We start from the raw sequence: 26538 nt of genomic DNA on the forward strand, positions 1-26538 counted from the left end.
CCAAACACGCACTCGATGGCCTCGTGGTCGCTAGCGGTGTAGGCGTTGCTGATTCTCCAACTGGCGGTTCTGGCCAACGCGCTGCTGGCGAATGTGAGGTCAATAACTGACCCCATGCCTCCCCTGCTGAACGTTTGTTGGTGTCCTTCGTTGAGCAGCACCATGTCCAAGGTGGCGAAGGCCTCCAGCACCGTGCGTCCTCTAGCGTTGGTTCGGGAGGACCCCCACTCCTGGGCCCAGGCATTGAAGTCGCCCCCGACCACGACGTCGCTTCGTCCTCGCAGGTCTCCGATCAGCTCGTCGATGATGCGGCTGAAGGTCTCCAGCGGGAGGCTGGGCGCCAGGTAGCAACTATAGACCCACATCCCGCCTACTTTGCCTCATAATTATAACTAGGGGTGGGTAGATATGTTTGTTAGGGGGTGTTTAAGAGTCCGTTACCGCGGGACTGCCGCTAGGCATTACTTCACAGGACGGGGTGTGGGGCCTTCGGTTGGACTTAGCGCGGTAGACTTCGCTCGAGCCGGCGCAGCTCCTTGATAATGTTTGAAACCATTTTTGCAACCGCGTCTGCTCGTCGGCCATCATCAACTCGGTGTACGTGCTGATCAGTGGGCTAATTTCCTAAATCCTCTCTCGATCTTCTGCGAAGTATGGGGAGGAAAAGAAGACGTACTCCGCATCTTCGACTACTCCAGGCCCGCAATGGCTTGAAGCCGCCATGGCCTGTAAGGAGTTGGCAAAGGTAATGGTCGATTTGGTCTCTACTTCTCTGTAGCCATGTGCTAAGCTGGGGGATGAGCCGTTTGGTCCACCTCCCCTTCTCCGCTTGGCTCAGCCGTCTCTCCACAGATTTTGATGAGCAATACCTTAAACGACGCCTAGTTAATGCACCTATTCATAAAATAGTGGACACATGCATTTTTTTTTATCGATTTTCCCGAGTTTTTAAAGTCAATATTTCGTACAAAATAATTCACAAAAAACAACATTTCTGCATTTTAAAGCTTAGTATTTTTCAAAAGGTAAGCTAAGTTCACAAAGTGCTTGGGTACACTTTAGAGATGCAATCATTAGCTTTATAAAATGGCTAAGTTCGTTACAACCAGAAGTAAGATTCTTGAGTTATGTGAAAAAAAGAAGCGCTACCTCTAAAAATAAACCGTTACAAAAAAATACCGGACTTTAACAATTCTTTAAAAAAAGTTCTGGCATAGAAAAACTAAATAATATAAAACCATTTGTAAGCCCCATTTTTTTCATAAAAAATTTTTCTGGATCGAAGCGTCAAAATCGTGTCGAGTAGTGTTATCCTTAAATATTATATTTATAAAAACTTTTAAGAACTAATATAGGATTAATCTAGGGATTTATGTGAGGATTAGCCTAAGGATTAATCTAAAGATCAATATAATTATCTCTTCGGATACTTTATGCTGCTGGCTGATTTTGACATTGACTCTGCGACTTTGCTTTTGTGAATGACTCCTTTTTTCTCTATTTTCTACTTTTGCTGTTGCTGCTTTTCTATCGTTAATATGCTTTTATGCCGTTGCTCTCTTTTCCTTCTGCTGCTGCTGCTTCTCTGCTATCGTAATCCGCTGCTTATTCAGTGAGCCTTCTGGACCATTTCTAATTACAAGTAAGCAGCAGTCAGAAAGTTCACTTGGATAATTGTGTAGTGTCATTGATGTGACTGGAGCGTGTGAAGAAGAGAGCAATACACGAAATCTTGTCACTCGTAAGCTAAAATAATGATTGCTCTGATAAGCGATTTTTTGGGTTATTATACCCGGTACTCGAAGAATAAATAGGGTATATTGTATTTGTGCGAATAACGGTTGTATGTAACGCACAGAAGGAAACGTTTCCGACCCCATAAAGTATATATATTCTTTATCAGCATCAATAGCCGAGACGATAGAGCCATGTCTGTCTGTCCGTCTGTCTGTCCGTCTTGTTGAGCGCCTAGTACTCAGAGACTATAATAGCTAGAGCCACCAAATTTTGCATCCAGACTTCTGCATGCTCACACTGTTACAAGGGTATTTAAGAAAATGAGCCACGCCCCCTTCCTCCCCGCAAATAGGCGAAAACCTCCCAAATCTACAATTTTGAAGATACATGAAAACTAAAAAGGCCATTCCGTAGGGAATGCCCATATCTATCAGATCACCAAATGGGGATCCGGTTGGATCATTATTATAGCCATAACGGAAATTAATTTCCATGGGCTAAACCCACCCCGTTCCGTAGCTTATATTTGTTTTTTGCACATTCTTTTATTCGCACTCTGCTTCTGCATTATGAGACCTCTGCCTCTGCCGTCGCTCTGCCGATTTTTAACCTTTTTTATATTTGTTTTTTTTTTTGTGAGCGGGCGCTGCCTCTGCCGTTAGTGTGTGGGTCTAGGGAAGGGGGGCGCGCTAACGGAGCGTGTTGGCGTGAGAAGTGTTGTAGATGTACATCTGTGTGCAATGAACTAGCAGTGCCGCACCTCACCACTTTCAAAACTATTTTTAAGACATTTTCAATCATCCAAATTAAACAAGTGATACCTTTTTAGAAAGCTTGAAATGTACACACTAGAAACCTGATTCTGGAACATTTGCATTCCATCTTCATGTTTTACATGACTTTACAAAAATACCAATGAAAAGTGCTGTTCAATGAAATAGTAGTGAAATCTTTGAAAATCGAACAAAAAACTACCCATCTTTAATGCTCTACATGTTTCTTGAGGTTTAATATTTACTTTTTTATCAATTTTGATTTAATTACTTCCTTGCTCCCGCCTGGAATAAATCAATAAGGTCCTTAGCCATACACCCCTATATATTCAGTACCAAACGCCTAGCTTTCTGGGACTTCTTGCAATTAAATAATATATAGTCAGTCGTACGCTAACTGTCATAACACTTACAGAGCGATATAAAATTGTTTTCATAACTTTTGAGGATATTGAAGACCTTGCCTTCGACCATCTTCGACCAACCTCTAAAAGATACGATTTTCGCATAAAATATCCGTTTTCAGGAATCTTCTTCAAGTTAAAATGGTTAATTGAAATATTAAGAGCACATTAAACTTAGTCTTCAATTCCATTATACCTCTTGACTTTAGTTTTTAATCAAAATCTTAGGTATCCTCTACTGGAGCAAACAGTGATATTTTCTAAGCCTAAAACAAAAATACAGCCATGTCCAAACATTTCTTTCATCAAAATATTTAGTATAATAGATTAAGTTTATTGAGGGTAACTTTTTCGAATTTTTTGGTTTTTTTTAAATTATTTTTTTAAGTACTTGCACTCAGCACTACTATTTCAATATACACAGACTATTTCAAGGGTATCCGTCAAAAGTTATGAAAAACAAGAAGATGGAATGCAAATGTGTAGGGATTTCTTTGATTTTCTAAAGCCTACATTAATCTCTATTCAAAAATCTATCATTCATTTAAATTGAAAGTCTGGGAGTGTCTCAAAAAAGTCTTTGAATGTGAGGAGGTCTGTCACTACTATTTCATTGAACACAACTGTAGATGACAGATGAGGAAAATATTTAAAATTTGACAAATAACCGCCAAGGTACAGATGTAGTACTGAGTGCCGTGTATTAAAGTTGTGACGCTTAAGAAGCGTCTCACACGTCCCTTCTAATTTTATTCCTTGTTATTGCCGTAGGAGTCTATTTCAGATTTAATTTGGCAAAATTGACGTGCAGTGTAAATACGAGTAGCTTGTTCATAGGATGAATGAGTTATTACGGATTTATAGTTGGGGATATTAATTGTAATATTGTATAATTCTGGACTTTGAAATGGTTTTTGGCGTGATGTTAGTTGTTTCTTCCACTTTGTTCTACGATTTTGAAACCAAGTTTTTATTTGAGCCTCCGTCAAAAGTAATGATCGAGATAGCTCTATACGTTTGCTAACGCTCAGGTATTTATCAAGCTTAAACTCATGTTCAAGCCGGTCCAGCTGCTTTGAACTATATGCTTGTCGTGGCTTTCTGTCAACACATTTTTTTTTAAATTGATTTCCTGTTAATTTAATAAAAGTGTAGTAAGTAATTGTGATAGGTGACAATCAATAATTTACCTTGCACAGTTACGATCTTCAGCCAATTAGCAGTTTGGGGCTTATGCTGAAAATATGATGAGTTCATGGAGTCGTAAGTAAGAGGAATGTTGAGTTTTCCACAATCCCCCATAAACTTTTCATAGGCTTCAATCTCTTTACTATTTACAGAGCTCAACAAGTGCAAGGAATCATTTCCTCCTGCAAAAAATTGAATTAAGAAATATTAATTAATATTGAACACATTCAATTTCACTACTCGACAAAATCGAACTTAATTTTTCCGCTTCGAAGCAAACCAACTTGTTCTGTGGGCTTAAGAAATTGTTTAAAGAAACATAGTTTTTTTTCTATGGCAGAACTTTTTCAAAATATTTTTAAAGTCTGGTATTTTTTTCTAACGGTTTTTTTTAGAGGTTGCGCTTCTTTTTTTCACATATCTTAAGCATCTTACATACGGTTGTACTGAATTTAGCCATTCTATAGAGCTGATGAATGCATCTCTTATGTATGTATACCCAAACACTTTGTGGTTTTAGCTTACCATTCGAAAAATATTAAGCCTTGAAATGCAAAAATGTTGACTTTTGTGAGGCATTTTATTCGAAATGTTGACTTTAAAAACTTAGGAAAAGTCGAAAAAAATAGGCGCTCAACGAGACGGACGGACGGACGGACAGACGGACGGATAGACGGAAGGATGGATGGACAGACAGACCTGGGTATATCGACTCGGCTATTGACGCTGATCAAGAATATATGTACTTTGTGGGGTTTAAACGTTTCCTTTTCTGCATTACATACATCGGCTTTTAAACACATATACAATATACCCTGTTTATTCTTCGAATACCGGAAATAAAAAAGAATTATATATATATACATTTAATATAGATATATGTAGATATAACCTTAATCCGAATTCGGCTTAAAAAAAGTGGCACTAATTCACAAAGTTCAACTTTGAAAATCCGAATCGATCTAGGTGGCACACATTCGGACTCTGGCTGACTGTGAGCAAAATCAGTAAATTAAAATCCCTTATGGGAAAGTAATTTAAGTAATTTTATAAATATGTTTTTTGGGTGTTTTTAATCAAATAAATAGGTGAAACATTAGTAAGATATTTGGCAATGGAGTAAAAGTTCATGTTTGGCACCGCTGAATGAAACTGAGAAAAAATTCAAGCGATCACTCTGGTACCCCTGTATAAAAAGGATTTATAATCAGTTACTATATTATAACTTATTTATACATATGTATATCGAATGAGTATAAAAGAACTGCCATGATATCGTTATACGATATTAACCAAATGCTCGTCGACTACGTAAATAAATGTTTTTATATATGTAAAAGATTGTCAGTTGTGGTGATGGTTAATCAAAAGAGCATCAATAGTCATATTCTGTCCGTCTGTCCGTTTTGATGAGAACTTGGTACTTAGAGACTATAAGAGATGGAGAAACTATATTTTGCATTCAGACTGCTGTGTTATCACACTGTAACAAGTGGAGTTACCCCCCCTTTGCCGCAACAAAGGACGAAAATCTGGTGCATTTCTTTATTCACTAGAGCATTCCTCATTGTAAATTTACAAATAGAGTGCGGTGATTTATTCTGTGCCGAAAAACTCTTTTTCACATTTACTTACTTCAAGGGTATAATATGTACATAAAAAGGGGATACATACTTCTCGCTATAATTTTTGCTGATGTGTTTTCTACACTCGAAGTATTAGCTTGGAAACTCGACTCTGACATAGAGTTCTTCCTTAAAATATTATCTATACTAAATAAGCAATATCGTCCCATTATTAAGCTTTTTGATTTTTTCTTTATCCTTCACTGAAATCGTTTTAAGTCTTATGTGTGTAGCCGCTAACTAAAGTCAAATTACATTATTTAAGTTTTGGTCAAATGGTTGAGTTTTCCTGAGGTTTCAGTAAACGATTTTTTTTGACTCCTCCCAAAATTCACACTTTGGTGTTACTCTTGACAAAGAGCAAGTTATAATGAGAAATATCATCAGCATAGGATAACCAATTAATTTGCACTTGGATACCGTGTATTCGTGGAGGTGGAAGGTATGTCATCATTATGCGCATGGTTGATAACATCAAAAGTCGACTATAGTCGAAAATCCCTAGTTGACAGAGGATCTTGGAGGTTTTATGTTCGGACACCAATTTTAGTTAACCGGAAACAACGAGAAATATGGCACAGAAGTTTAGTCTTCGAAAATATTGTTGTGAAATGTTAGTCTTTGATCTTTTGATGCATTCTTTATTAGCGATCTATCTCCTTTTTTTACCATAAAATTCGTTAATTTCTAATTGGTCAAGCAATAAATCTCACATTCCAGCTCTACACTATATCAACCATCCTAGAGTAGGCATCTGCTCGTCTTTCTTTCTTTTTCTAGGGCATACTTTTTTTTTTAAATAGCACTTCCCGACACGATTTTCAATAAAAAACAAACCCAACTCTTTTTGAAAGTTATGGAGATTATAAATGGGCTGATGATATATTTTTCTTTTTTCTATTGCAGAACTTTTATTTAAATAATTTTGTAAACAACATCAATAAAGTTAATCTAAACATTTTGTGTTTTAAGCTTACCGTCTGGGAAATATTGAGCTTTGATATGCAAAAATTAAGATTTTTGTGTGTGTTTTTTACAAAATTCCTTAAAAGACTCAGGAAAAGTCGAAAACAAATTATATCCTGTCTGTATTTTGTGGTGTACAGGTGCATTAATTTTAGGGTAATTTGTTTAGGGTATTGCTCATTAACAACGGCTGAGCTAAAATACTATGACTGAAGGCAGAAATACTCTGGAATCTATACATAAAAACCAAGAACCCAGGATTTTTTACTTTTCCTAAGTTGTTAAAGTCGAAATTTTTTTTAAATACCGCATAAAAATCATCATTTCTGCATTTGAAAGCCTTATACATATTTCCCACACGGTAAACTAAAGCAGAAAGTGTTTAGACCAATTTTTAGCTGCATCAAATAGCTTTTCAGATAGGCAATCTTCTTTACAAGAAAATCAAAGATACTTAAGTTATTTACAAAATCGAACCGATACCTCTCGAAAAAGCATTAGCAAAAAAAAACGTTTTTTTAAATTGTTGAAAAGCTTTGCTATAGAAACTATTTCAGAACGAGAAGGAACAGCGAGACACTTCTTAGGCGTCACTTTTATACTCGTTTATCAGTTTCCGGCTGTACCGTACTGATTTTTTTATATTTAACATTTTACATTTTTCATCTATGTACATCTATCTACATCAGCTCGCCCCCCTCCCCTAGAGCCCCACACTGCTTGAAGTAGAGTGTGGGAATTGAGAGAATGTGCAAATAATAAAAAAAGCTGCTGCACTGGGTGGGTTCATCCACTGCAAATTAATTTCTTCATTCCGGCTATAATAATGATCCCAATTTGGTGATCTGATAGATATGGTCCTTCCCCACAGAATGGCGTTTCTCCTATCTTCAAATTGTGAATAGCAGATTTACGAAATTTGAAATACACTTGTAACAGTGTGAGCATACAGCCATCTGGATGCAACATTGGGTGGTTCTACCTTTTATAATTTCTGACATCTAGGCGCTGACATCAAGAGCCGAGTCGATATAGCCATGTCTGTCTGTACGTCCGTCTGTTCGTCTCTCCATCCCCCTTGATGAACGCCTGGCTATCGGAGACTATAAAAGTTTGAGAGACCAAATTTTGCGTGACAACTCATGTGATATCACACTGTTAAAAGTGTGTGTTTAATATTACAGTTTGTTGATCTGGGGGAGGGCGACGACCTAAAAGGCGTGTTGGTGTGAAAAGTAATGTATATGTAGATTTAAATGTAGATAACAGATGTGGAACAAATTTTAGACATTTGAATGGTTAAACAGTTGTGAAGCGTACGAAGCGTCTCACAAACGTCCCTACTCGTATTTCTTCAAAAATTCCCACCGTTCCTCCAGCACTCCACTTGCTTCAAGGAAGAGTTGAGCTGGTTTCTAAATGTTTCCATGCCCCCTTCCGATCCAACAAGGGACGAAAATCGGTGGCATCCACAATTTTGAATATACGAGAAAACCAGACGTTTTACTACAGTGAAGGCGCATGTATGGATGTAAATATAAGATTGCAGAATCTGGAACAAAAAATATTTCCCATGGCTATTTCCATTTCATCACTTACTATGTTCCATTTTCGTTGTGCATACCATGCCCGGCCTGTTGGTTAACAAAATTTGAATTACTTTTATTTCCTAAATTTCGAATATCAATACTGACGAAAATACACACGAAAAATACTACAGATTTAATATTTATTTTACACAACACTCTGGTCACACATATTTTTTTTCATTGAAAAGAAGAATTAGGTAATTGTTTGTGGGTTAATTCACACAGTGCGAAACAACTAATCAATTTTTTTCCCTAGGATCGTATCAAAATGCAAGGACTAGGGTTGCAAAGTATAAAGAAAAATCCAGCAGTAAGTTCAATACCCTGAAACAAATTTTTTTTAGTTATGTAATCAGTTTATTTTGTAGCTGATCCCACTCTATGTCTGTGTTGCTGCTGGAGCCATTGGTGCTGTCTATTATATGGCTCGTCTAGCCACCAGAAATCCAGACGTAACATGGAATCGCTCAACGAACCCAGAACCATGGCAAGAGTACAAAGACAAACAATATAAGGTACCAAGCATTTTGCCTATATTAACATTAAAAATTGCACTAATCATGGAATCGATTTTTCTATGGCTATATACATATCCATTAACATATAAATAAAGTGCATATTCCAATCATATGCAAATAAACTACCCTACATTTGTAGGGTATCCTTATATAGCAATTATTAATACAAACCACATATTTATTTTCAGTTTTATTCTCCTGTGAGGGACTATTCAAAAACAAAGAGTGCTGCTCCAAACTATGAGGAATAAAATCTTTAACATGTTATTAAATTCTATATGAAAACTAAATGCATTCAATGAATTAAAAATGTCGAAGTTTTTATTGATTTTACTGTTTTGGCCCCCACTTAAGGAGTTCATACATTTTAAACGGAATGGGCCTTCCACTTTATTTCCAGCTGTGGGTAAAACCTTTGTAAGATATTCGTACAATAGAGAGGTGGGCGGCCTGTAAAGAGAAAAATTGTATTATAAATCCGGTACTCGGAAGAGTTAAAGGGATATAGTAGATGTGGATACATATGTACATATGCAACGCCTTGAAGAAAACGTTTCCGACCCCATAAATTATATACATTGTTTGTTAATTAGCACTAATAGCCGAGATATAGCCTTGTCTGCCTGTCCTTCCGTCCTAATGAGAAAGAGGAAACTCATTTGCAGTGGCTACTCCCACCCACTCCAGAAATTCTGCTGCCGGCTCAATATCTACACATTTTGGATAGCTAAAAGTGCGTGTTGGTGTGAGTAGTGTGTACATGGAGCAGAAGATGTACCAAAAGATGTCCAATGTAAAATTCGAGCCTCACAACGTTCTTCCTCCTTTTATAAGCGATTTGATGGAAAGGGTCTTTTTCCGAGTTTCTGGATACTCGGCTTTAGAAATAAATTTAATAAATACATATATTAAGAGTTTATTAAAGATTCAGTTAAATAAACACAAGCTTAAAACATCAGCAAATCTATTAATGTATATATACAAGAAACAAAAAAACCTAGCTGTTATAAGTTTTAATATAAAAATTGCAGTCCGAGAATGAAATTAAACTTTTTTTATATAAAAAATACGAGTAACAATTATTTAAACTTTTGTTAATGGAAATAAAAAGCAAGAGTTATTTTTAATTCATATTTAAAAAAAAATTAGAGTAATTTATGATTGTTTTAATTAATAATTGATTAATTGATAAATTGATTATACTTTGAACTGATTGAAGTGCTATCATGAATGGATGCATCTTCCCGATCCTTGTGTTGCATTAGGTAGGTGGTTAGGTTGAGGCGGTCGTCGGGACTTCACAATCCCGACACACCTAGGCCGGTTGTAGGGGGCACCCAGCCTATTCGCATTGTTGCCTATTAGCCAGTGCCCTGTAAGAGAGCGAATGACTACGCTGCACCTATGTCTGCTTAGTTTGCATAGTTCAGCGGTGCGTTTTTTCGAGATGTCTGGCCACGTTTGTCGGGTGATGCGACAGCCCGTGACCATTTGCCATCTGTTGGTTGTTTGCAGGGTATAGTACTCCTTTATTTTGAGCTTGCAAGTGGCCATTGGCATCCGTATTTCCTCCTTACCTTGATTAAGGGGGAGTGTAGTGCCAGATCTGGCAAACTCGTCTGCTATGCAGTTGCCTTCAATGTCCTGGTGTCCCGGGACCCATATTAGGCTGATAACATATTGCCTTGCCATCTCGTGTAGAGATTTGCGACAATTTGCCACTGTGGTCGAATTCGACGAAATCGCGTTTAGCGATTTTAGTACCGCCTGGCTGTCACTATAGATGTTGACGTGAATAGCCGCGACTGAGATCTCTTGAAGGCATCTTAGCGCTTTATTTATACCAATGACTTTCGCTTGGAAGACACTGCAGTGGTCTGGAAGGCGAAAGGAATGCCTCATATTTAGTTGCCTGGAGTAGATTCCTCCGCCAACTTTGTTGTCTAGCTTGGATCCATCAGTAAAGATGTTTATGGCCCCCGTTGGGCCAGGTGTGCCCTCGAGCCATTCCTCTCTGGGGAGGATTATAGCCTCGAAGGGGGTGGCTGTGTAGTCTCTAAGAACGCAATAATCAGTCCTATGAGGTATTATATTAGTGTCCCTAAACATCGCTGAGTGACCATATGGTCGTGACGTCCATAGGTCCGAATCTCGCAGACGTATTGCTGCCCTTGCTGCCTGTTCCTTCCCAGCAAGGTCTATGCCCTACGCCACTGATGTAAAGAGTGATTGTCTTTTTTGACAGAGCCGGCCACCATACTGTGACTCCGTGGAGCAGTATTGGTTTGGCAACAGCTTGATATATCCATTGGACTATACGTGGGTTCGTGTCCCATTTTAGTCCGATGGCTTTTTTGCAGGTGTATAGGGCCATAGTGGCCTTCTTCACTCTTTCTTTCGTGTTTAGGTTCCAATTTAACTTCCTGTCTATTACCAACCCAAGGTAACTGGCACTGTCGCTAAAGGTTAACCTACATTTGATTAGTGTTGGGGGGTTGAGTGGCTGAGTTTTGTACTTGTTAGTGAATAGCACAAGTTCCGTTTTCGAGGCATTTACACCTAATCATAGGTGTATTGCTGCCCTTGCCAATTTACCTGTGGTCATAGGATCACAGAGTGTTTGGGGGAATTTTCCCGTGAACATTAGGACAACGTCATCTGCATATGACACTACTTTGCAACCACACCCCTCCAAGTCACATAGAATCTTATTGACTGCAATGTTCCATCGGAGGGGAGACTGGACACCTCCTTGCGAAGTGCCTCTGTTTACATACCTTGCCTGAGTGGACGAACCTATTGATGATGTCACCGTCCTGCATGTGAGCATGTTGTTGAAGGCTCCCTCAATATCGAGGAAGGCCGCCAGGGAGTATTCCTTAAGGTGTAGAGCTTTCTCTATACCTGAAATCACTTCATGTAGGGCCGTTTCCGTGGATTTACCTTTCCGGTATTCGTGTTGTGAGTCTGACAGCATCTGAGGGTTGATGATTGTCCTCAGATGTAGACCGACTATTCTTTTAAATGTTTTTAGGAGAAAGGAGGTCAGAACAATCGGTCTGAAGTACTTTGCCGTCGTGTAGGAGGTTTTTCCCGCTTTTGGGATGAAGACAATTTCTGCCTTGAGCCATGCTTTAGGAATCTTTCCTACCTTTAGTATCTTTTTGAAGATACATTGTAGCCAGCGGATAGGTTGGTCCCCAGCTCTCTGAAGTTGAGCTGGGATCACCTTGTCTGGACCTGGCGATTTGAACGGTTTGAAGCTCTTCACCGCCCAGAAAATGTTCCGTCTTGTGAGTAGGTGCGCCATCGATGTGGCTGAGCCTTCACCTGGGCGTTCCGGTGGTTCGGTGGTTGTGCACCCTGGAAAGTGGGTATCGAGTAAGATGTGTAGGGACTCCTTGCTGGTGTTGGTCCATGCACCATCTGTACTCTTGATGTATCCCACAGAGGTATTCGTTTTCGAGAGGATCTTGCGCGGCCTTGCGGCTTCTGCCGTTTCTTCGATTTCGGTGCAGAATTTTTGCCAGGAGGCTCCTTTCGCTCTCCTAGTTTCTTTTTTGTAAAGAGCAAGGATGGTCTTGGAGTCTTCGCATAGATCGTCCTCGTTGCTGTTTTTGGCTTAATTAAAATTAGCTCTGCAGCTTTTACGTAGGACTTCAATTGTCTTCGACCACCAGGGGGTTTCTTTTTCCCTCTCGGTCTGATGCCTTAAAGGCTTTATTACATGCCTCCGTGAATCTAGTTACAAGACTGTTAAGGTCGTCTTGTGTATCAGGGCATGTTGATGCTGTTGGGGGAAAAAATTCTTCCAGGTTTTTAGAATATGCCTCCCAGTTGGCTTTCCTGGGGCTTATATAACTATCAGCTATTGGGCATTCGAGAGATATTATCGTCTCTATGTACCTATGGTCGGAGAAGGAGTGCTCTTCTAGGACTCTCCAGCCCTTGATAAGGCCTAGTATGCTATGGGACACTAGGGTGAGGTCTATGACCTCCTGTTTGTTCTTTATAATGAAGGTGGGGTCATTTCCCTGATTACAGAGAACCAGATTCGAGTTTAGGATGAAGCTGAAAAGAGACTCACCCCTTACATTTATGTCCGAGCTTCCCCATTAGGTATGGTCGTGAGCCATATAGAACGACACCACTCTGAGGTGTGTCCCTTGCAGCTCTAGGCTAGCTGCTGTGTTGTCGCCATCGCTAAAATTTTAGAGCAGAAAGAATTTTACGTGCTTTCTAGCTAAAATGCAGGTGCGAATTTTACCTTCCTTAGGTGCTACAACCAGCTTGTAGTCCTTCGTCGCTAATCCACAGAACTTGTCTCCAACCACTCAAGGATTAGGGCTACGTCGCCTCCGCTCGATTCCAAACGGAGTAGGAGGGCAGCAGTTGCTGCTTTACAGTGGTGGATATTTATCTGAAGGAGCCTCAGAGGGATCCTTTCCTATCTCCACCACTGTATTGTCCGACATATTGCCTCGAACTCCAGCATCAGCTCCGACTCTACTCACTTTCTTGGGCCAACTCAAGCTCGATGTCGGGTGCCTCGATCTCCGAGGCAACATCCTGCTCGACTGGGTTGTCGACAGGACGCACCCCGGAAGCTGCATCCGACTTGTACACCTTTACGGTGACAGAGCTGAACCCAAAGTTGAGCTCATTTTTGGCTGCCTCTATCGGGGCCAGCGACTCTTTGTTTAGCACGAGCACATCTACATCACTTCTCATACCAAAACGCTCTTTAACTCGGCTTTATGGGGTCGGAAACTTTACCTTTTTCTTCTGGACGTTGATATGCAATGACTGCACCATCAAGTGGCCCATGCGACACCAAGCCAAAGCCTGTTACGCGCGGAACCCAGCAGAACGCAGCCCTCCTCCCGCCCAACCGACCGAGGGGCGCTACCGCATGACGCGTGGCGCGATTAACCGAACCGGTCGCGAGCATGCAGGAAAGATAGATGTTAGGCTAATATTCGAGGAAAATTAGAGCTAAACATAACTAGACTAGAGCTACTATAGCTAAGCAAGCAAAAATTACCAAAATAACAAACAAGACAAAACTAAAATGAAACTAATTACGGGAGAGGTAGGCTAGTATAAGAGATTTAAGAAGAGGAAGGGAGTTAGTTGAGGATATAATGTGGTAGAGGGAATTATAATCCGAGCATAAAACCCTAAAGGGTTCGTGTGAGGCATAATTCGATCTACATAGTGGAAGGAACAAAGGAATAAAGTTTCTAGTGGGTCTAATGGGAATCGTAAAGTTTATGCGGCTCAGCAAGTCAGGGCTGTCTACATCCCCCTTGATCAAGTTGTGCATAAAAATTACACCAAGCATTTTTCTACGACTAACTAAGGATGGAAGATTTATTAAAAGAAGTCTACTACGGTAGGATGGCAGTCTCACAGTTGCATCCCAGTTGAGGCCCCGTAGGGCAAATAATAAAAAGTTTTTCTGTACTGATTCAATACGGTCCTGATGTATGTTGTACTGAGGGCACCATACACATGAGCCGTATTCTAAAATCGGACGAACAAGCGAGATATAGAGAGTCTTCGTTATATAGGGGTCCTCAAATTCCTTTGACCACCTCTTTATAAACCCAAGCACACCCATGGCTTTATTTACCATGGTAGAAATGTGTTCAGAAAACTTTAACTTGGGGTCTAGTTTAACACCTAGATCATCAACCAATGTAATTCTCTCAAGAGAACTACCGCAGAGGGTGTAAGGAGCCAGGAAGGGGCTGGAGCGACAAAAAGTCATAACATTGCACTTCGAGGCATTAAGTTGTAACATATTNGATATAATGTGGTAGAGGGAATTATAATCCGAGCATAAAACCCTAAAGGGTTCGTGTGAGGCATAATTCGATCTACATAGTGGAAGGAACAAAGGAATAAAGTTTCTAGTGGGTCTAATGGGAATCGTAAAGTTTATGCGGCTCAGCAAGTCAGGGCTGTCTACATCCCCCTTGATCAAGTTGTGCATAAAAATTACACCAAGCATTTTTCTACGACTAACTAAGGATGGAAGAGTTATTAAAAGAAGTCTACTACGGTAGGATGGCAGTCTCACAGTTGCATCCCAGTTGAGGCCCAGTAGGGCAAAAAATAAAAAGTTTTTCTGTACTGATTCGGTCCTGATGTATGTTGTACTGAGGGCACCATACACATGAGCCGTATTCTAAAATCGGACGAACAAGCGAGATATAGAGAGTCTTCGTTATATAGGGGTCCTCAAATTCCTTTGACCACCTCTTTATAAACCCAAGCACATCCATGGCTTTATTTACCATGGTAGAAATGTGTTCAGAAAACTTTAACTTGGGGTCTAGTTTAACACCTAGATCATCAACCAATGTAATTCTCTCAAGAGAACTACCGCAGAGGGTGTAAGGAGCCAGGAAGGGGCTGGAGCGATAAAAGGTCATAACATTGCACTTCGAGGCATTAAGTTGTAACATATTTGCACAGCACCATGACTGAAAGCTATTGAGATCAGATTGCAAGCGAGAGTGAAATGAAGTGTCCTTATACTGGACACAGAGTTTAACATCATCCGCATACATAAGTACTCGAGAATTTTTTAATACAGAAGGCAGATCATTAATAAAGAGTGTGAAAAGTAAGGGGCCTAAATGGCTACCCTGTGGTACTCCAGAAGTAACCATAACAGGTAAAGGAGTTTTTGAAGAGGACCCTTTGAGACCTAGAACACAGGTAGCTAGAAATCCATCTCAACAGATTGGGCGGAAACCCTAGAAGGTCGAGCTTTTGTGCAAGAAGAGAATGGTTTACAGAATCGAATGCCTTACTGAAGTCAGTGTAAATAACATCCGTCTGCAAGTTACCTTGGAAGCCTTTCATTACAAAGGAGGTGAACTCTAAAAGATTAGTGGTTGTTGGTCCCTTCTCTGCGTTACATACCTACACTTTTACACTGAAATATAATAGACACTATTTGATCTATTTGATCAGCATCAATGGCCGAGTCGATTGAGCCATCTGTCTGTCCGTCCATCTGTCCGTCTGTTCGTCCGTCCGTCTTGTTGAGCGCCTGGAAGCCCACTTCCGCCCCCGCAAAAGGGCGAAAACCTCCCAAAGCTACAATTTTGAAGATTAAAGAAAACTAAAAACGCCATTCCGTAGGGAATGGCCAAATTTATTAGATCACCAAATTGGGATCCGATTGGATCATTATTATGGCCACAATGAATACATTATTTTCCAGTGGCAAAACCAATCCCGTCCAGCAGCTTATGTTGTTTTTTAACATTCTCTCATTCACACTCTGCTTCTGCAGCGTGTGGCCTCTGTCTATGCCGCGTCTCTGCCTCTGCCTTGACTCTGCAGTGTGTGGGTCTAGGGAAGGGGGCTAGCTAAAAGAGCGTGTTGGTGTGAGAAGTGTTGTGGATGTAGATGAGAGATGAAGAAAAAATGTAAAATTTGTCGTACTGAGTACCGGGTATAAAAGTCTTGACGCGTAAGAAGTGTCTCACACGTCCCTTCTCGTTTTTTTTATTGACTTTGCGTACAGTTGCATCGCAGGTACGATAGCACAAGTTTCGGTGACGAAACACAATGTATGACCTTTGCCAATAAATGCAACCAATTATGAAAGCTCAATATTAAATATAAAGGAAAATAGTAAAATCCTTAATCCTTATTATATCCTATAATATAAATTCATGATAACACACAATCAACTCAAAGGATAATAAATTTACTTTTATTTTCAACTTTTAAAATAAAGGTTACGGTTAACTCTTATTTACAACTTTTAAAATACAAATGAAAAATAACTCTTATTTTGTATTTTTATTAAATAAGTTATAATTAACTCTTAGTTTTTATTTGAAAACAATATAAATTATAAATAACTCTTACTTTTTATTTCAACTGAAAAAAATAAAAATCATAATGTTAACTAATTCATATATTGATAGCTATGACTGAAATATTCAGAATATTTTATGTTGATGTAACAAATTTCTTCACATTCATTTATTTACTTTAATTTAGGCTCTCTTATTTGCTCTTAATTGCGGTCCCTGCAACAAACCACTTATAACTCCTTGGTACGGCTTATACGGAAGACCAATTAAAATCTTTGGATAAATCAACCAAGACTCGTTATTAAATATTTGCGTATGTTTGATTATTTTAAATGAAGTCGCCCTTGCCAGGGCGGTCAAGCATATGTCAACTAAAAAAGAAAAAAAATATATGTTCTGCTTAAAAGTTAGCGTTAGCTAAAAACGAATTGAAAAATTCCGGACTATGAAGAATTTATAAGAAATCCGAGACGATTTGGTGTTTGAAAGTTCTCTAGGCAGATTTACTAAAACGTCAAACGCTTCCCGTTATTCCATCGACTGCTGTAGATTGCATGCTTGCATCCGTCGTCCTTTTGATGGCAAGCGGTTCAAAATGACCACGAACATTAGAGTCGCGTTATAGAATAACTCATCGGCTGATGAACTGCTGCATCAAAAAATAAATAAAGACCGATAGCTTGAGTTTCATTATACAAAGTAAAATCGCTGGAAAACAGCAATCGTACAAATCCGTTGACAGCGCTACCGACGAGGATGAAGCGACTAACCATCCAACGACTTTTTTGGGCCCACTTAATGTACTGTTGAAGGTGGGATCGATTATGATCCTGTTTGCGGAATATGAATCACCAAAACATTCTCTTTTCCGCTGGGGGTTTTTTTTTTACGCAAACGTATACATTTTAGAAGAACGCGTAGGAACGTTTGAGACGCTACTTACGCGTCACAACTTTTACACCCGGTACTCAGTCACTTAATTTCAATTGTTTTTTTTCAATTATACATTTGATGTTTTTTACATCTTTTCTACATCTTTCATCTACATCACTTCTCACGTAAACACGCTCTGTTAGCTGTTGGCCCCTCCCTTGAGACGCACACTGCACGAAGCACGAAGAGAGTTACTTAAATTAATAAATTATTCATTTATTAATTGTGCTCTTTTGGCAATAAGCCCAAAAGCATTCTCAATTAATCTACCACCTCTCTTTTTGAAACTGCCACTGCACTATGGGTAAAAAGCCCGAATTTTTGGCATTTATATAATTCTTTTTGGGTCAAATATTTGAATGCTACTGCATTTGTTTCGTACAAATGAAGCGACTTCCGCAAAATATTTGAATGCGACTTAATTTTTCTGATTCCTAAATATTTAGATAGAACAAAACAGGTTTTATAAGATTTTTATCTAGTACCATATGTTTTTTGCGCGCTTTCAAAGTCGGCTGATTTTGAGATGCTTTGACGTGTGAAAAAGTGCGGGAAAAATTGAACAACTTGCAGCTGTAATTGTAGCTCGATTACAAAGTTTATATACAAGTAAAAATATGGAAATAACAGGTCGAGGTATTTAAATTAATTGTTAATAAATTTTTAATACATTTTTTTGTATGGTTGTGTGTAGTTATTTAATTGTCCAATGTTTTGTTTGTGTGTCTTTTTAGCTTGGTACCAACAATTGCACGTGTTGTCTGTGGAATATTTCTTTTGCACAGCACACCACTGCACAGAAGTTTAAGTTACTTGATATTAACGAAATATTATAGAATCACGTGGCGCGAAAAATTTGCAGATGCTTGTCAGTGCACTCATGCATCGCTGCTGGAGGTCTGGACCAACAACAATCGTGAAGCAGACGCAATAAAATGTTATAACTTAAAGAGTATTGACAAAAACTGACTAACTAAAAATGAAACTATTACAATTCAAACGAAAATTATCCACGTTGGAGCTATTCCAATAAAATTACTTTAAACCAAACAATCATTCAATCAGATATATTTTTTAAAAGTTCTAAAATGTTTTAAAAGATCTTTTATCATAATTTATCTTTTGAATACCTTTTTATACCCGGTACTCAAAGAGTAAATAGGGTATATTGTATTTGTGGGGAATAACGGTTGTATGTAATGCACAGAAGGAAGCGTTTCCGACCCCATGAAGTATATATATTCTTGATCAGCATCAATAGCCGAGTCGATAGAGCCATGTCTGTCTGTCCGTCTTGTTTGTCGGCTAGTTCTCAGAGACTATAAGAGCTAGAGCCACCAAATTTTGGTTTCGGACTGCTGTATGCTCATTCTGAAACCAATGTATTTCAAAAATGATCCACGCCCCCTTCCGCCCCCGCAAAAGGGCGAAAACCTCCGAAATCTACATTTAAAGATAAAAGAAAACTAAAAACGCCATTCCGTAGGGAATGGCCATATCTATCAGATCACCAAATTGGGATCCGATCGGATCATTATTATAGCCAGAATAAAGAAATTAATTTTCAGTGGCTAAACCCACCCTGTCTCGCAGCTTTTGTTGTTCCTTTTACATTATTTCATTCACACTGCTTCTGCTTCACTCGGCCCCTGCCTCTGCCCTCCCCCTGCCACTAGCCTCTTCCGACTTTTAACCCACCGCGTCCCGCAGCATATATTTTTTTTTTTTGTTTGGTCGCTGCCTCTGCCGCGAGTCTGTAGTATGTGGGTCTAGGGAAGGGCGGCGAGCTAACGAAGCGTGTTGGTGTGAGAAGTGTTGTAGATGTAGATGACAGATGAAGAAACAATATAAAATTTGACAAAACACCGCTAAGGTGCAGATGTAGTCCTGAGTGCCGGGTATAAAAGTTGTGACGCGTAAGAAGCGTCTCACATGTCCCTTCTCGTTTTTTCCTGCTGTTGCTCACTTGGGAAATTTAGAGTTTGATTTAAAAGGGTCAATAAAATAAGCATATCTGTTATGAGTTTTCAATCAACTAAAAATGCACTAGCCAAAAAAAAAGTCACCACTTAATCCGCATATCCCACCTACGAAAGCGCTTTCTCGAGGAGACCGGAGCTGTGGAGGCTTCAAAAAGGGGGAACAAATATTGGTAAAGAAAGAATAGAAAATTGCATGCAAAGTTATTTAGTAGTGGATGCTGGACGTTTTATTCTCTTTTGAGTTTTTTGCCCAAAGGTGATTTTCACTGACACCAAGCAAAATACACAATCTTAGAATTATTTTTTTAGGAAACAAAAAATTAATACCTTAGTCTATATATATAAAAGAAAGTCGTATTTTGTAAAGCACTTATAACTCGAGAACGGCTGGACCGATTGCCATGGTTTTTAAACCCGGTACTCGAAGAGTAAATAGGGTATATTGTATTTGTGGGGAATAGCGGTTGTATGTAACGCACAGAAGGAAAATGAAGTATATATATTCTTGATCAGCATCATTAGCCGAGTCGATTGACCCATGTCTGTCTGTCCGTCTTGTTTGTCGGCCATATCTATCAGATCACCAAATTGGGATCCGGTCATTATTATAGCCACAATGGAGAAATGAATTTCCAGTGGCTAAACCCACCCTGTCCCGCAGCTTTTGTTGCTCTTTTAACATTCTCTCATTCACACTCTGCTTCTGCTTCACTCGGCCCCTGCCTCTGCCCTCGCCCTGCCCAAGCCTCTTGGAAAGATGAAGGAAAAATTTACAATTTGACAAAACACTGCTGAGGTGCAGATGCACTATTGTCCCAATGACCAGTTTTGGTGGCTGTTTACGCCAAATTAGCGCAAAGGGCTTATGGCCGGGAGCAATTAGGATTTTGTATAAGTAAAATGAATTTGTAGCATTAAGATATTGAATTGTTGCATTTACGACATACTCACAGAAGTTTGTTGATATAGAACATACATGTAATATATGAAAACGATAGAGAGAGAATACGAGAATGCTTGGCTTTTTATTTCGAGATTTTGATTCCGAACTGGTTGCGAGGAGTTGCGGAAACAGTGGCCAAAAGCTAATTTTTAAAAGTTAAAACCAAGTCTCGGTTATTAACGCTCTGTATTAGAAAAAGAGTGACCATCAAAGTTGCGTATAAGAAATTTTCATAGATGGCGCCACTTTCGAAAAATCTGCTTTGAAACCTAGCGGTCTTTATTGCACAGAATGTGCAGGGAAAAAGTACCAATTTTATTGCTGTTTTAAATATCTCATAAATTTGAAAATACGATTAACTGATCCAATATTTTTGATGCATTTTATTTAGTAGGCTTTTTACTTTGTGTTCTGTAATGTGAACGATATCTAGTGGTTGGCGATGTCTTCTACATCTAGATGTAGTCCTGAGTGCCGGGTATAAAAGTTGTGACGCGTAAGAAGCGTCTCACACGTCCATTCTCGTTTATTATAAATACGACGTAAATGGGTTCCAGTTTGTATGGGGCCGGCAGGTAGAAGGTGTCCAAATGACTACGTGTCTTACCTACGGCTTTTTACCCATAATGCACTGCAGTATGTTTACAAGACACAGATGATTCATATGCCTGTGTGAGTTACGTTCCATGCACAAACGAAATATGTGGAAAAATCCTGGCTGGAATTTTCCGCTGTATTGGATACCCTCATTTAATTAAAAATAAACACAAATCTTTCCATATATTTAGTATTAATAACCAAAATCTTAGTGGCATGATTAAAAGACAATTGAGGCTACGATTTGATTTGCTAAAATTATTATTTTTGTTTTAGCTTTACATGTCAAAATTGGATTTTAATAATCGTCTGATGACTCTGACTCATCTGCATAATATGTTGTCGAGCAACTAACATATTCATTAGTGTGACCAGTGGCAGAAATTATTTTTCAGTGTCCCAGTCCATTGTTGCAAAGTGTCAATGTATTTTTCGTGAACAATCGATACAGTGTTTAAATGTTAAGTCTCCTCCTCTATTTCCGGCGGGCACTGTTCTTTCCTTTCTGTTTCGTCGTCTTGAAAGAGGTATGCATCTTAAATAATCTTTGTCAATCGATAATTCATTGTTTGTTTGTACTTGATTATTACAAAATTTAAATTCCGTTTTAGTTAGTTAGTTCATTAGTTAGCAGAAATATCTTTGTATTAATATATTTTAAATTTTTGTATAATTAGGTTAAACATGGGTCGTCGACCAGCAAGATGGTATGTTCTAATATTAAGCTTGCCTTAAAGCTTACCTAACCTAAATCTATTTTCCAGCTACCGCTATTGTAAAAATAAGCCGTATCCCAAATCACGGTTTTGCCGTGGTGTTCCTGATCCAAAAATTCGTATATTCGATTTGGGCAGGAAGAAAGCAACTGTTGAAGACTTTCCCCTCTGTGTTCATTTGGTGTCTGACGAATATGAACAACTTAGTAGCGAAGCCTTGGAGGCCGGACGTATTTGTTGCAACAAATATTTGGTTAAATTTTGTGGAAAGGACCAGTTTCATATTCGAATGCGCCTGCACCCATTCCACGTTATTCGTATCAACAAAATGTTGTCGTGTGCTGGAGCTGATAGGTAATTAATTCCCATGCAGCTTTTTCCACAAATATCTAAAACAAGAGCGGATATGGGTTACAAAACTTAATTTGTATACTTTATCTGAATACATTAGAAGACTTACATTTTTATTTTGATTTCTTCAGACTCCAAACTGGAATGAGAGGCGCTTTTGGTAAACCGCAGGGCACCGTTGCTCGTGTGCGTATTGGGCAACCGATTATGTCTGTTCGTTCAAGCGATCGTTACAAGGCTCAAGTTATTGAAGCATTGCGACGTGCCAAGTTCAAGTTCCCAGGTCGTCAGAAGGTATGTTATTTGATATAAATATGTAAAATTTGACAATTTCCAAAACTTGGGACCACAAACTTCTTAAACTGACACTTCTTTTTCTCCACTCCTCCACGATACAACTGTTCTTTATAGCTGTCTAAAATCTTGTGCAGATGAAAAAAAGTGGTGGTCATGAAGTCACTGTCTGTGTATTTACATATGTAAAGAACGGGGTTCGCATAGAGATGAAAAACTGTGTCCATGCACCTCTTTTTATAAGTGAACAATCTCAGTTTCGGAGTTATGGCTGCAATTTTGCAGAAACATGTAGAAAAATTTACTGATGCCTGATTAAAAGTGCATTGCAAGATATCTGTTAAAGAGAGACTATAAACCTGACTTTAAATGATGCAGCTTGAACGTGCAGCACCCTTCAGTATATTTCAAGCAGCATTCCCTGAACGAAACATAATTTATACTATAAAGGCTTATCTTTCGGACTTCTCAAAAGACTCAAGTTTAGTCGGTTTTAGGAACTAAAAACTACGCATGGTAAAGTTTCACTAATAGATCGTATTGTGAGTTGTATCTTGGAATCTACTCTTCATCCAAATGCAGCTGGTCCAAATTGTTTCTGACACTAGCCAGGACCTTCATTAAGCATTATAATTTTGATAAAGCAACAATTTCTCTTAATGATTCTTATGCTTGAAACTTTATTTTTATATTTTTAGATATATGTTTCAAAGAGGTGGGGATTTACTAAATACGACCGAGAGCGCTATGAAGAGCTCCGTGATGATAACCGTCTGGCGCCCGATGGCTGCAATGTCAAGTACCGACCCGAGCACGGTCCAATGGCAGCATGGGAAAAGGCTCAGCGTGAAGTTTATGGTTAAACGTAAAATCGCATTATGAAACAATAAACGAAGAAGACATTCGATATGTCAACATTATTGATGGTGTCTCTTAAATCTTCACTATTAATTCCTCATGAAAACGATCGGTCGAATAACAATATATTGGACGCCCAGGCCGTCTGTGTGGAGCGCAGGAGCGCCATTTATAAAATACGTACATATATGGCAGGGCTTGGCACTGTACACGTATATTGCAGTGATTCGTACGAATTCGTACACTGCTTGCATAGCAGTGTTCAATTTTGCGTGCTGTTTTGACCTATGGATATAAAACCATCGTCTGCGAAGAACCAATTTCGCTGTAGCGATTAAATTAAAAAAAATATATATATAAAATCTATAATTGATACACATTAGATACGCTAATTAGTCGTACACCGTCATCGCCCAAGTTTGAACACCTAAAACTTGGCGTACGGTCAACGTAAACAGAAAAGGTTAATTGTATATCAAATATCAGCATATCTACAATATGTTTATAAAGAAAAAGTGTTCAATTTTATATTCTTATAAGGTATCCTTATAAAAATGAACAAAAGCAAAAAAAGTACACCAATTATTCGTAGAGCCGCCAGGTTCTAGTAAAATCCAAATATTAAAGCTAGGTTTTTCAAGTAAAATATAAATGTTAAAGGTGCCATGTACAAAGCAAATATTTGATCACCACGTTTTAAAAGCCATAGAAACAGTATTTCCATCCAGGTATTTGTGCTCTATGCATTAATATTAACCCCCTTTACAAGTTGTACCGGTTGCAAAAACTACTTCGATGCAATTTTAGGCTGGTATTTTGTATGTGGATAGGAGAAAACTAAAAATGCAATTTCTTAGGGAATATAGCTATCTATCAGATAACCGAATTGGGATTACATTGGATCATAATAATAGCCCGAAAGAAGAAATTAATTTGGAGTGGCTACTCTTTAATTAATGCTTTTTCGTCATTTCCTCCATGGAACCAAACTAACTTTTTCGGAAAGAAATGGGATTAAAAATGGTCTGATGATTCTTTTTTTCTATGGCAGAATTTGTCTTTTAAAAATGTAAGAAAACGTATTTTTTGTAAAGTCTTTTTTAGAGGTTGTTCTTATTCTTTTCACATCACTCAAGTATCCAGAGGTGAAAACCGCATTCCGTACGGTTACACTTCTCAGGCAGCTGTGTTGTTATAAAACAGACGCACACTGTATTGACTGTATTGCCGCGGTCGCCCTCAGGACTACGGCAAGGCAAGGCAAAATGAAGCAGCTGGCGTTCAAAATAATTAAGCAAATAAAAAATGCATAATATTTATATTTATTCTCCTCTCTATATTTCTCCATTTGTATGGCCTCGATCTCTTTAAAAAGTACGGTGGTCATTTTTTTCCACTTCGGTAGCTTCCTTCTCTGTCAGTTTCACCAAGTAATTTTCCAGTACTAAAAGGCGGGCCTTATTCGTGCAGGCTCCAATTTATGGGCGAGCTTTTCCAGTAGCTTTTCCACGACATGCTCAGTGGCAAAGACGCTGTTCTCTTTATTATTCTTGTTCGTCTCCTGTGAACAATAGTTTATTTAAATATAAATGTACATCATATTAGGTATTATACATACATATGTGTACAGTTGATCGACACTTAAGTCGCTCAACTTTTTCTCCAAGCCCTTCTCACTCTCGATCCAGCTGCTTTTATCGTGTCAACGATTTAGGTATGGAGCTGAACCGAAGTGTCGGGGGCGAACGAGCTTGAGAACTTTTTTTTCGATCTGAGTACTAGGCTGAAATAAAGAATAGCAAATGAAATCTTCTGTCTGCAGAAAGAAGAAACAAGAAAGGAAACAAGCAAAAACTTGTTAAATTAAGACTTTAAAGAAGATTTTAAATTTCGAATTTTTTCATCAAGTTAAAATTGAAAAAAAGTGGAAAATTGATCAACTTTAATGCATTTTTTTTACAATGTTCTTGATTCAGACAGGAATTTAGGTGTGTTGTGAGTTTGAAATGAAAAAAACGGATCTGATATGTTTAATGGCTTGATGTATATCAAGTTTATATGCAGCAACACATTTCCTTCCTGAAGCCTAGCACTCAGATCGAAAGAAAGGGGTCGCAAAAAAAATCAGGGATGATATTCGTATGGAACCGATAAGAATATTTTGTGCGTACAAACACTAACCAAATAGTATAGTAGACTCTCAACTTCCTACAAACGAAACGTCACCGCTCAATGGGCGTCTCGGAGTCCCAGGCCTCTGCCACCAACCAAATAGTATTATATAATTTAGGATGAAAGGGGTAACGGATATAAACATCTGAATATGTATACAAATAATGAATTACGGGTTTTGACTTTGCGTTGCAAATATTTTCCATGAGAGTATTCAGAGTCACGGTGTGAACAAGCATGGAGTTTTGACGGAAGGGGACATGGAGACATGTTTGCTGACAAGGCGGCTGCCTTGCACATGTACACACACATTAACACTTGCACATTTTCCTCCGACTCCCATCGGCAAATCGAGATTTGGACAACTGACTTCAAATTTGTTGCCCAAGCATGCCACTAAAACCTGCATGGACCCACCGCGTATTTATTTTTTTGTGTAATATGTATATAATTTTTGTAATATATTAAATGAATGCACATGCAATTATTTATCATATACATGCATATAGATATATATCTATATATATATATGTATGTACATATTTACATTTAGTAATAGTAATAGATCAAAAATATGTATATATTTATATAATAAAATAATTAAATTAACAAATATTGCATTTGCATTCATATAATATATAACAAAAAATTATCAAAATCAAAACATCAAAACGAATGTTCGTTCCATCGCAGTTCAGAAAGTCAGCGCACCAACACATACATTACTTGCAGTGTCCGTGTGGATCAAGAAAAAAACGGTTTGGAGCACTAAAAAAATAATTGGCTACACGCACTTATGCAAATGCAGCTGGGGCTTCTAGCTGCGTGCTCTACACGCACTAATACACATGTAGCTAGGGCTTCTACCTGCGTGTTCTACGCGCACTAATACGTGTAGCTGGGACTTTGGCAGAGGCCTGGCGTTTCGCTTGTAGGAAGTTAAGAGTCGACTATACTATTTGGTTAGTGGTACTGGGCTATACCACTAACCATAATAAACAGAACCATATAATAAACTGTATGGTTGGTGGCTATTCTAAAAATAAAT

At 38.6% G+C, this 26538-nt stretch overlaps 3 protein-coding genes and 1 long non-coding RNA gene across 10 annotated transcripts; 2 read left to right on the forward strand and 2 right to left on the reverse strand.

The window, feature by feature from the left end:
• Positions 1–3622: 3622 nt before the first annotated feature.
• On the reverse strand, positions 3623–6341 carry LOC117590063 (protein zerknuellt 1). The gene is made up of 3 exons (XM_034282385.1): positions 5777–6341; positions 4105–4284; positions 3623–4046 (listed from the first exon to the last, which is right to left on the reverse strand). Exons 1-3 carry the CDS (start codon positions 5895–5897, stop codon positions 3664–3666), a joined length of 684 nt encoding a protein of 227 aa, XP_034138276.1. The 5' UTR covers positions 5898–6341; the 3' UTR covers positions 3623–3663.
• Positions 6342–8461: 2120 nt separating this feature from the next.
• Positions 8462–9128, forward strand: LOC117590135 (cytochrome c oxidase subunit NDUFA4). Its single transcript, XM_034282507.1, has 4 exons — positions 8462–8479; positions 8539–8592; positions 8651–8797; positions 8989–9128. Exons 2-4 carry the CDS (start codon positions 8551–8553, stop codon positions 9049–9051), a joined length of 252 nt encoding a protein of 83 aa, XP_034138398.1. The 5' UTR covers positions 8462–8479; positions 8539–8550; the 3' UTR covers positions 9052–9128.
• Positions 9129–21534: 12406 nt separating this feature from the next.
• Positions 21535–23375, forward strand: LOC117590042 (60S ribosomal protein L10). The gene is made up of 5 exons (XM_034282361.1): positions 21535–21626; positions 21777–21806; positions 21864–22169; positions 22298–22460; positions 23159–23375. Exons 2-5 carry the CDS (start codon positions 21784–21786, stop codon positions 23321–23323), a joined length of 657 nt encoding a protein of 218 aa, XP_034138252.1. The 5' UTR covers positions 21535–21626; positions 21777–21783; the 3' UTR covers positions 23324–23375.
• Positions 23376–24620: 1245 nt separating this feature from the next.
• On the reverse strand, positions 24621–26496 carry LOC117590043. 7 transcript variants are annotated; one of them, XR_004574256.1, is made up of 4 exons: positions 26358–26472; positions 25500–25575; positions 24937–25101; positions 24621–24879 (listed from the first exon to the last, which is right to left on the reverse strand). It is a non-coding gene; the product is annotated as an uncharacterized LOC117590043 (long non-coding RNA). The 7 variants fall into 7 exon arrangements; XR_004574255.1 differs by having other exon boundaries at positions 25500–25635; XR_004574258.1 differs by lacking the exons at positions 25500–25575; positions 26358–26472 and adding an exon at positions 26481–26496.
• Positions 26497–26538: the final 42 nt, after the last annotated feature.

The sequence above is a fragment of the Drosophila guanche genome, unplaced genomic scaffold (assembly GCF_900245975.1).
Source record: "Drosophila guanche unplaced genomic scaffold, DGUA_6, whole genome shotgun sequence".
NCBI lineage: Eukaryota > Metazoa > Arthropoda > Insecta > Diptera > Drosophilidae > Drosophila > Drosophila guanche.

Excerpts from the sequence above, each read along its gene's own strand:
- LOC117590042 (XM_034282361.1), top strand. The coding sequence starts at position 21,784 with ATGGGTCGTCGACCAGCAAGATG. Across the intron at positions 21,807-21,863 it reads GGTCGTCGACCAGCAAGATG|CTACCGCTATTGTAAAAATA; the intron begins GTATGTTCTAAT and ends TCTATTTTCCAG. Across the intron at positions 22,461-23,158 it reads AGTTCCCAGGTCGTCAGAAG|ATATATGTTTCAAAGAGGTG; the intron begins GTATGTTATTTG and ends TTATATTTTTAG.
- LOC117590135 (XM_034282507.1), top strand. The coding sequence starts at position 8,551 with ATGCAAGGACTAGGGTTGCAAAGTATAAAGAAAAATCCAGCA. Across the intron at positions 8,593-8,650 it reads GTATAAAGAAAAATCCAGCA|CTGATCCCACTCTATGTCTG; the intron begins GTAAGTTCAATA and ends TTTATTTTGTAG. Across the intron at positions 8,798-8,988 it reads ACAAAGACAAACAATATAAG|TTTTATTCTCCTGTGAGGGA; the intron begins GTACCAAGCATT and ends ATTTATTTTCAG.
- LOC117590063 (XM_034282385.1), bottom strand. The coding sequence starts at position 5,897 with ATGGGACGATATTGCTTATTTAGTATAGATAATATTTTAAGGAAGAAC. Across the intron at positions 4,285-5,776 it reads AGCAAAAATTATAGCGAGAA|GAGGAAATGATTCCTTGCAC; the intron begins GTATGTATCCCC and ends AATTTTTTGCAG. Across the intron at positions 4,047-4,104 it reads GAAGATCGTAACTGTGCAAG|GAAATCAATTTAAAAAAAAA; the intron begins GTAAATTATTGA and ends TTAAATTAACAG.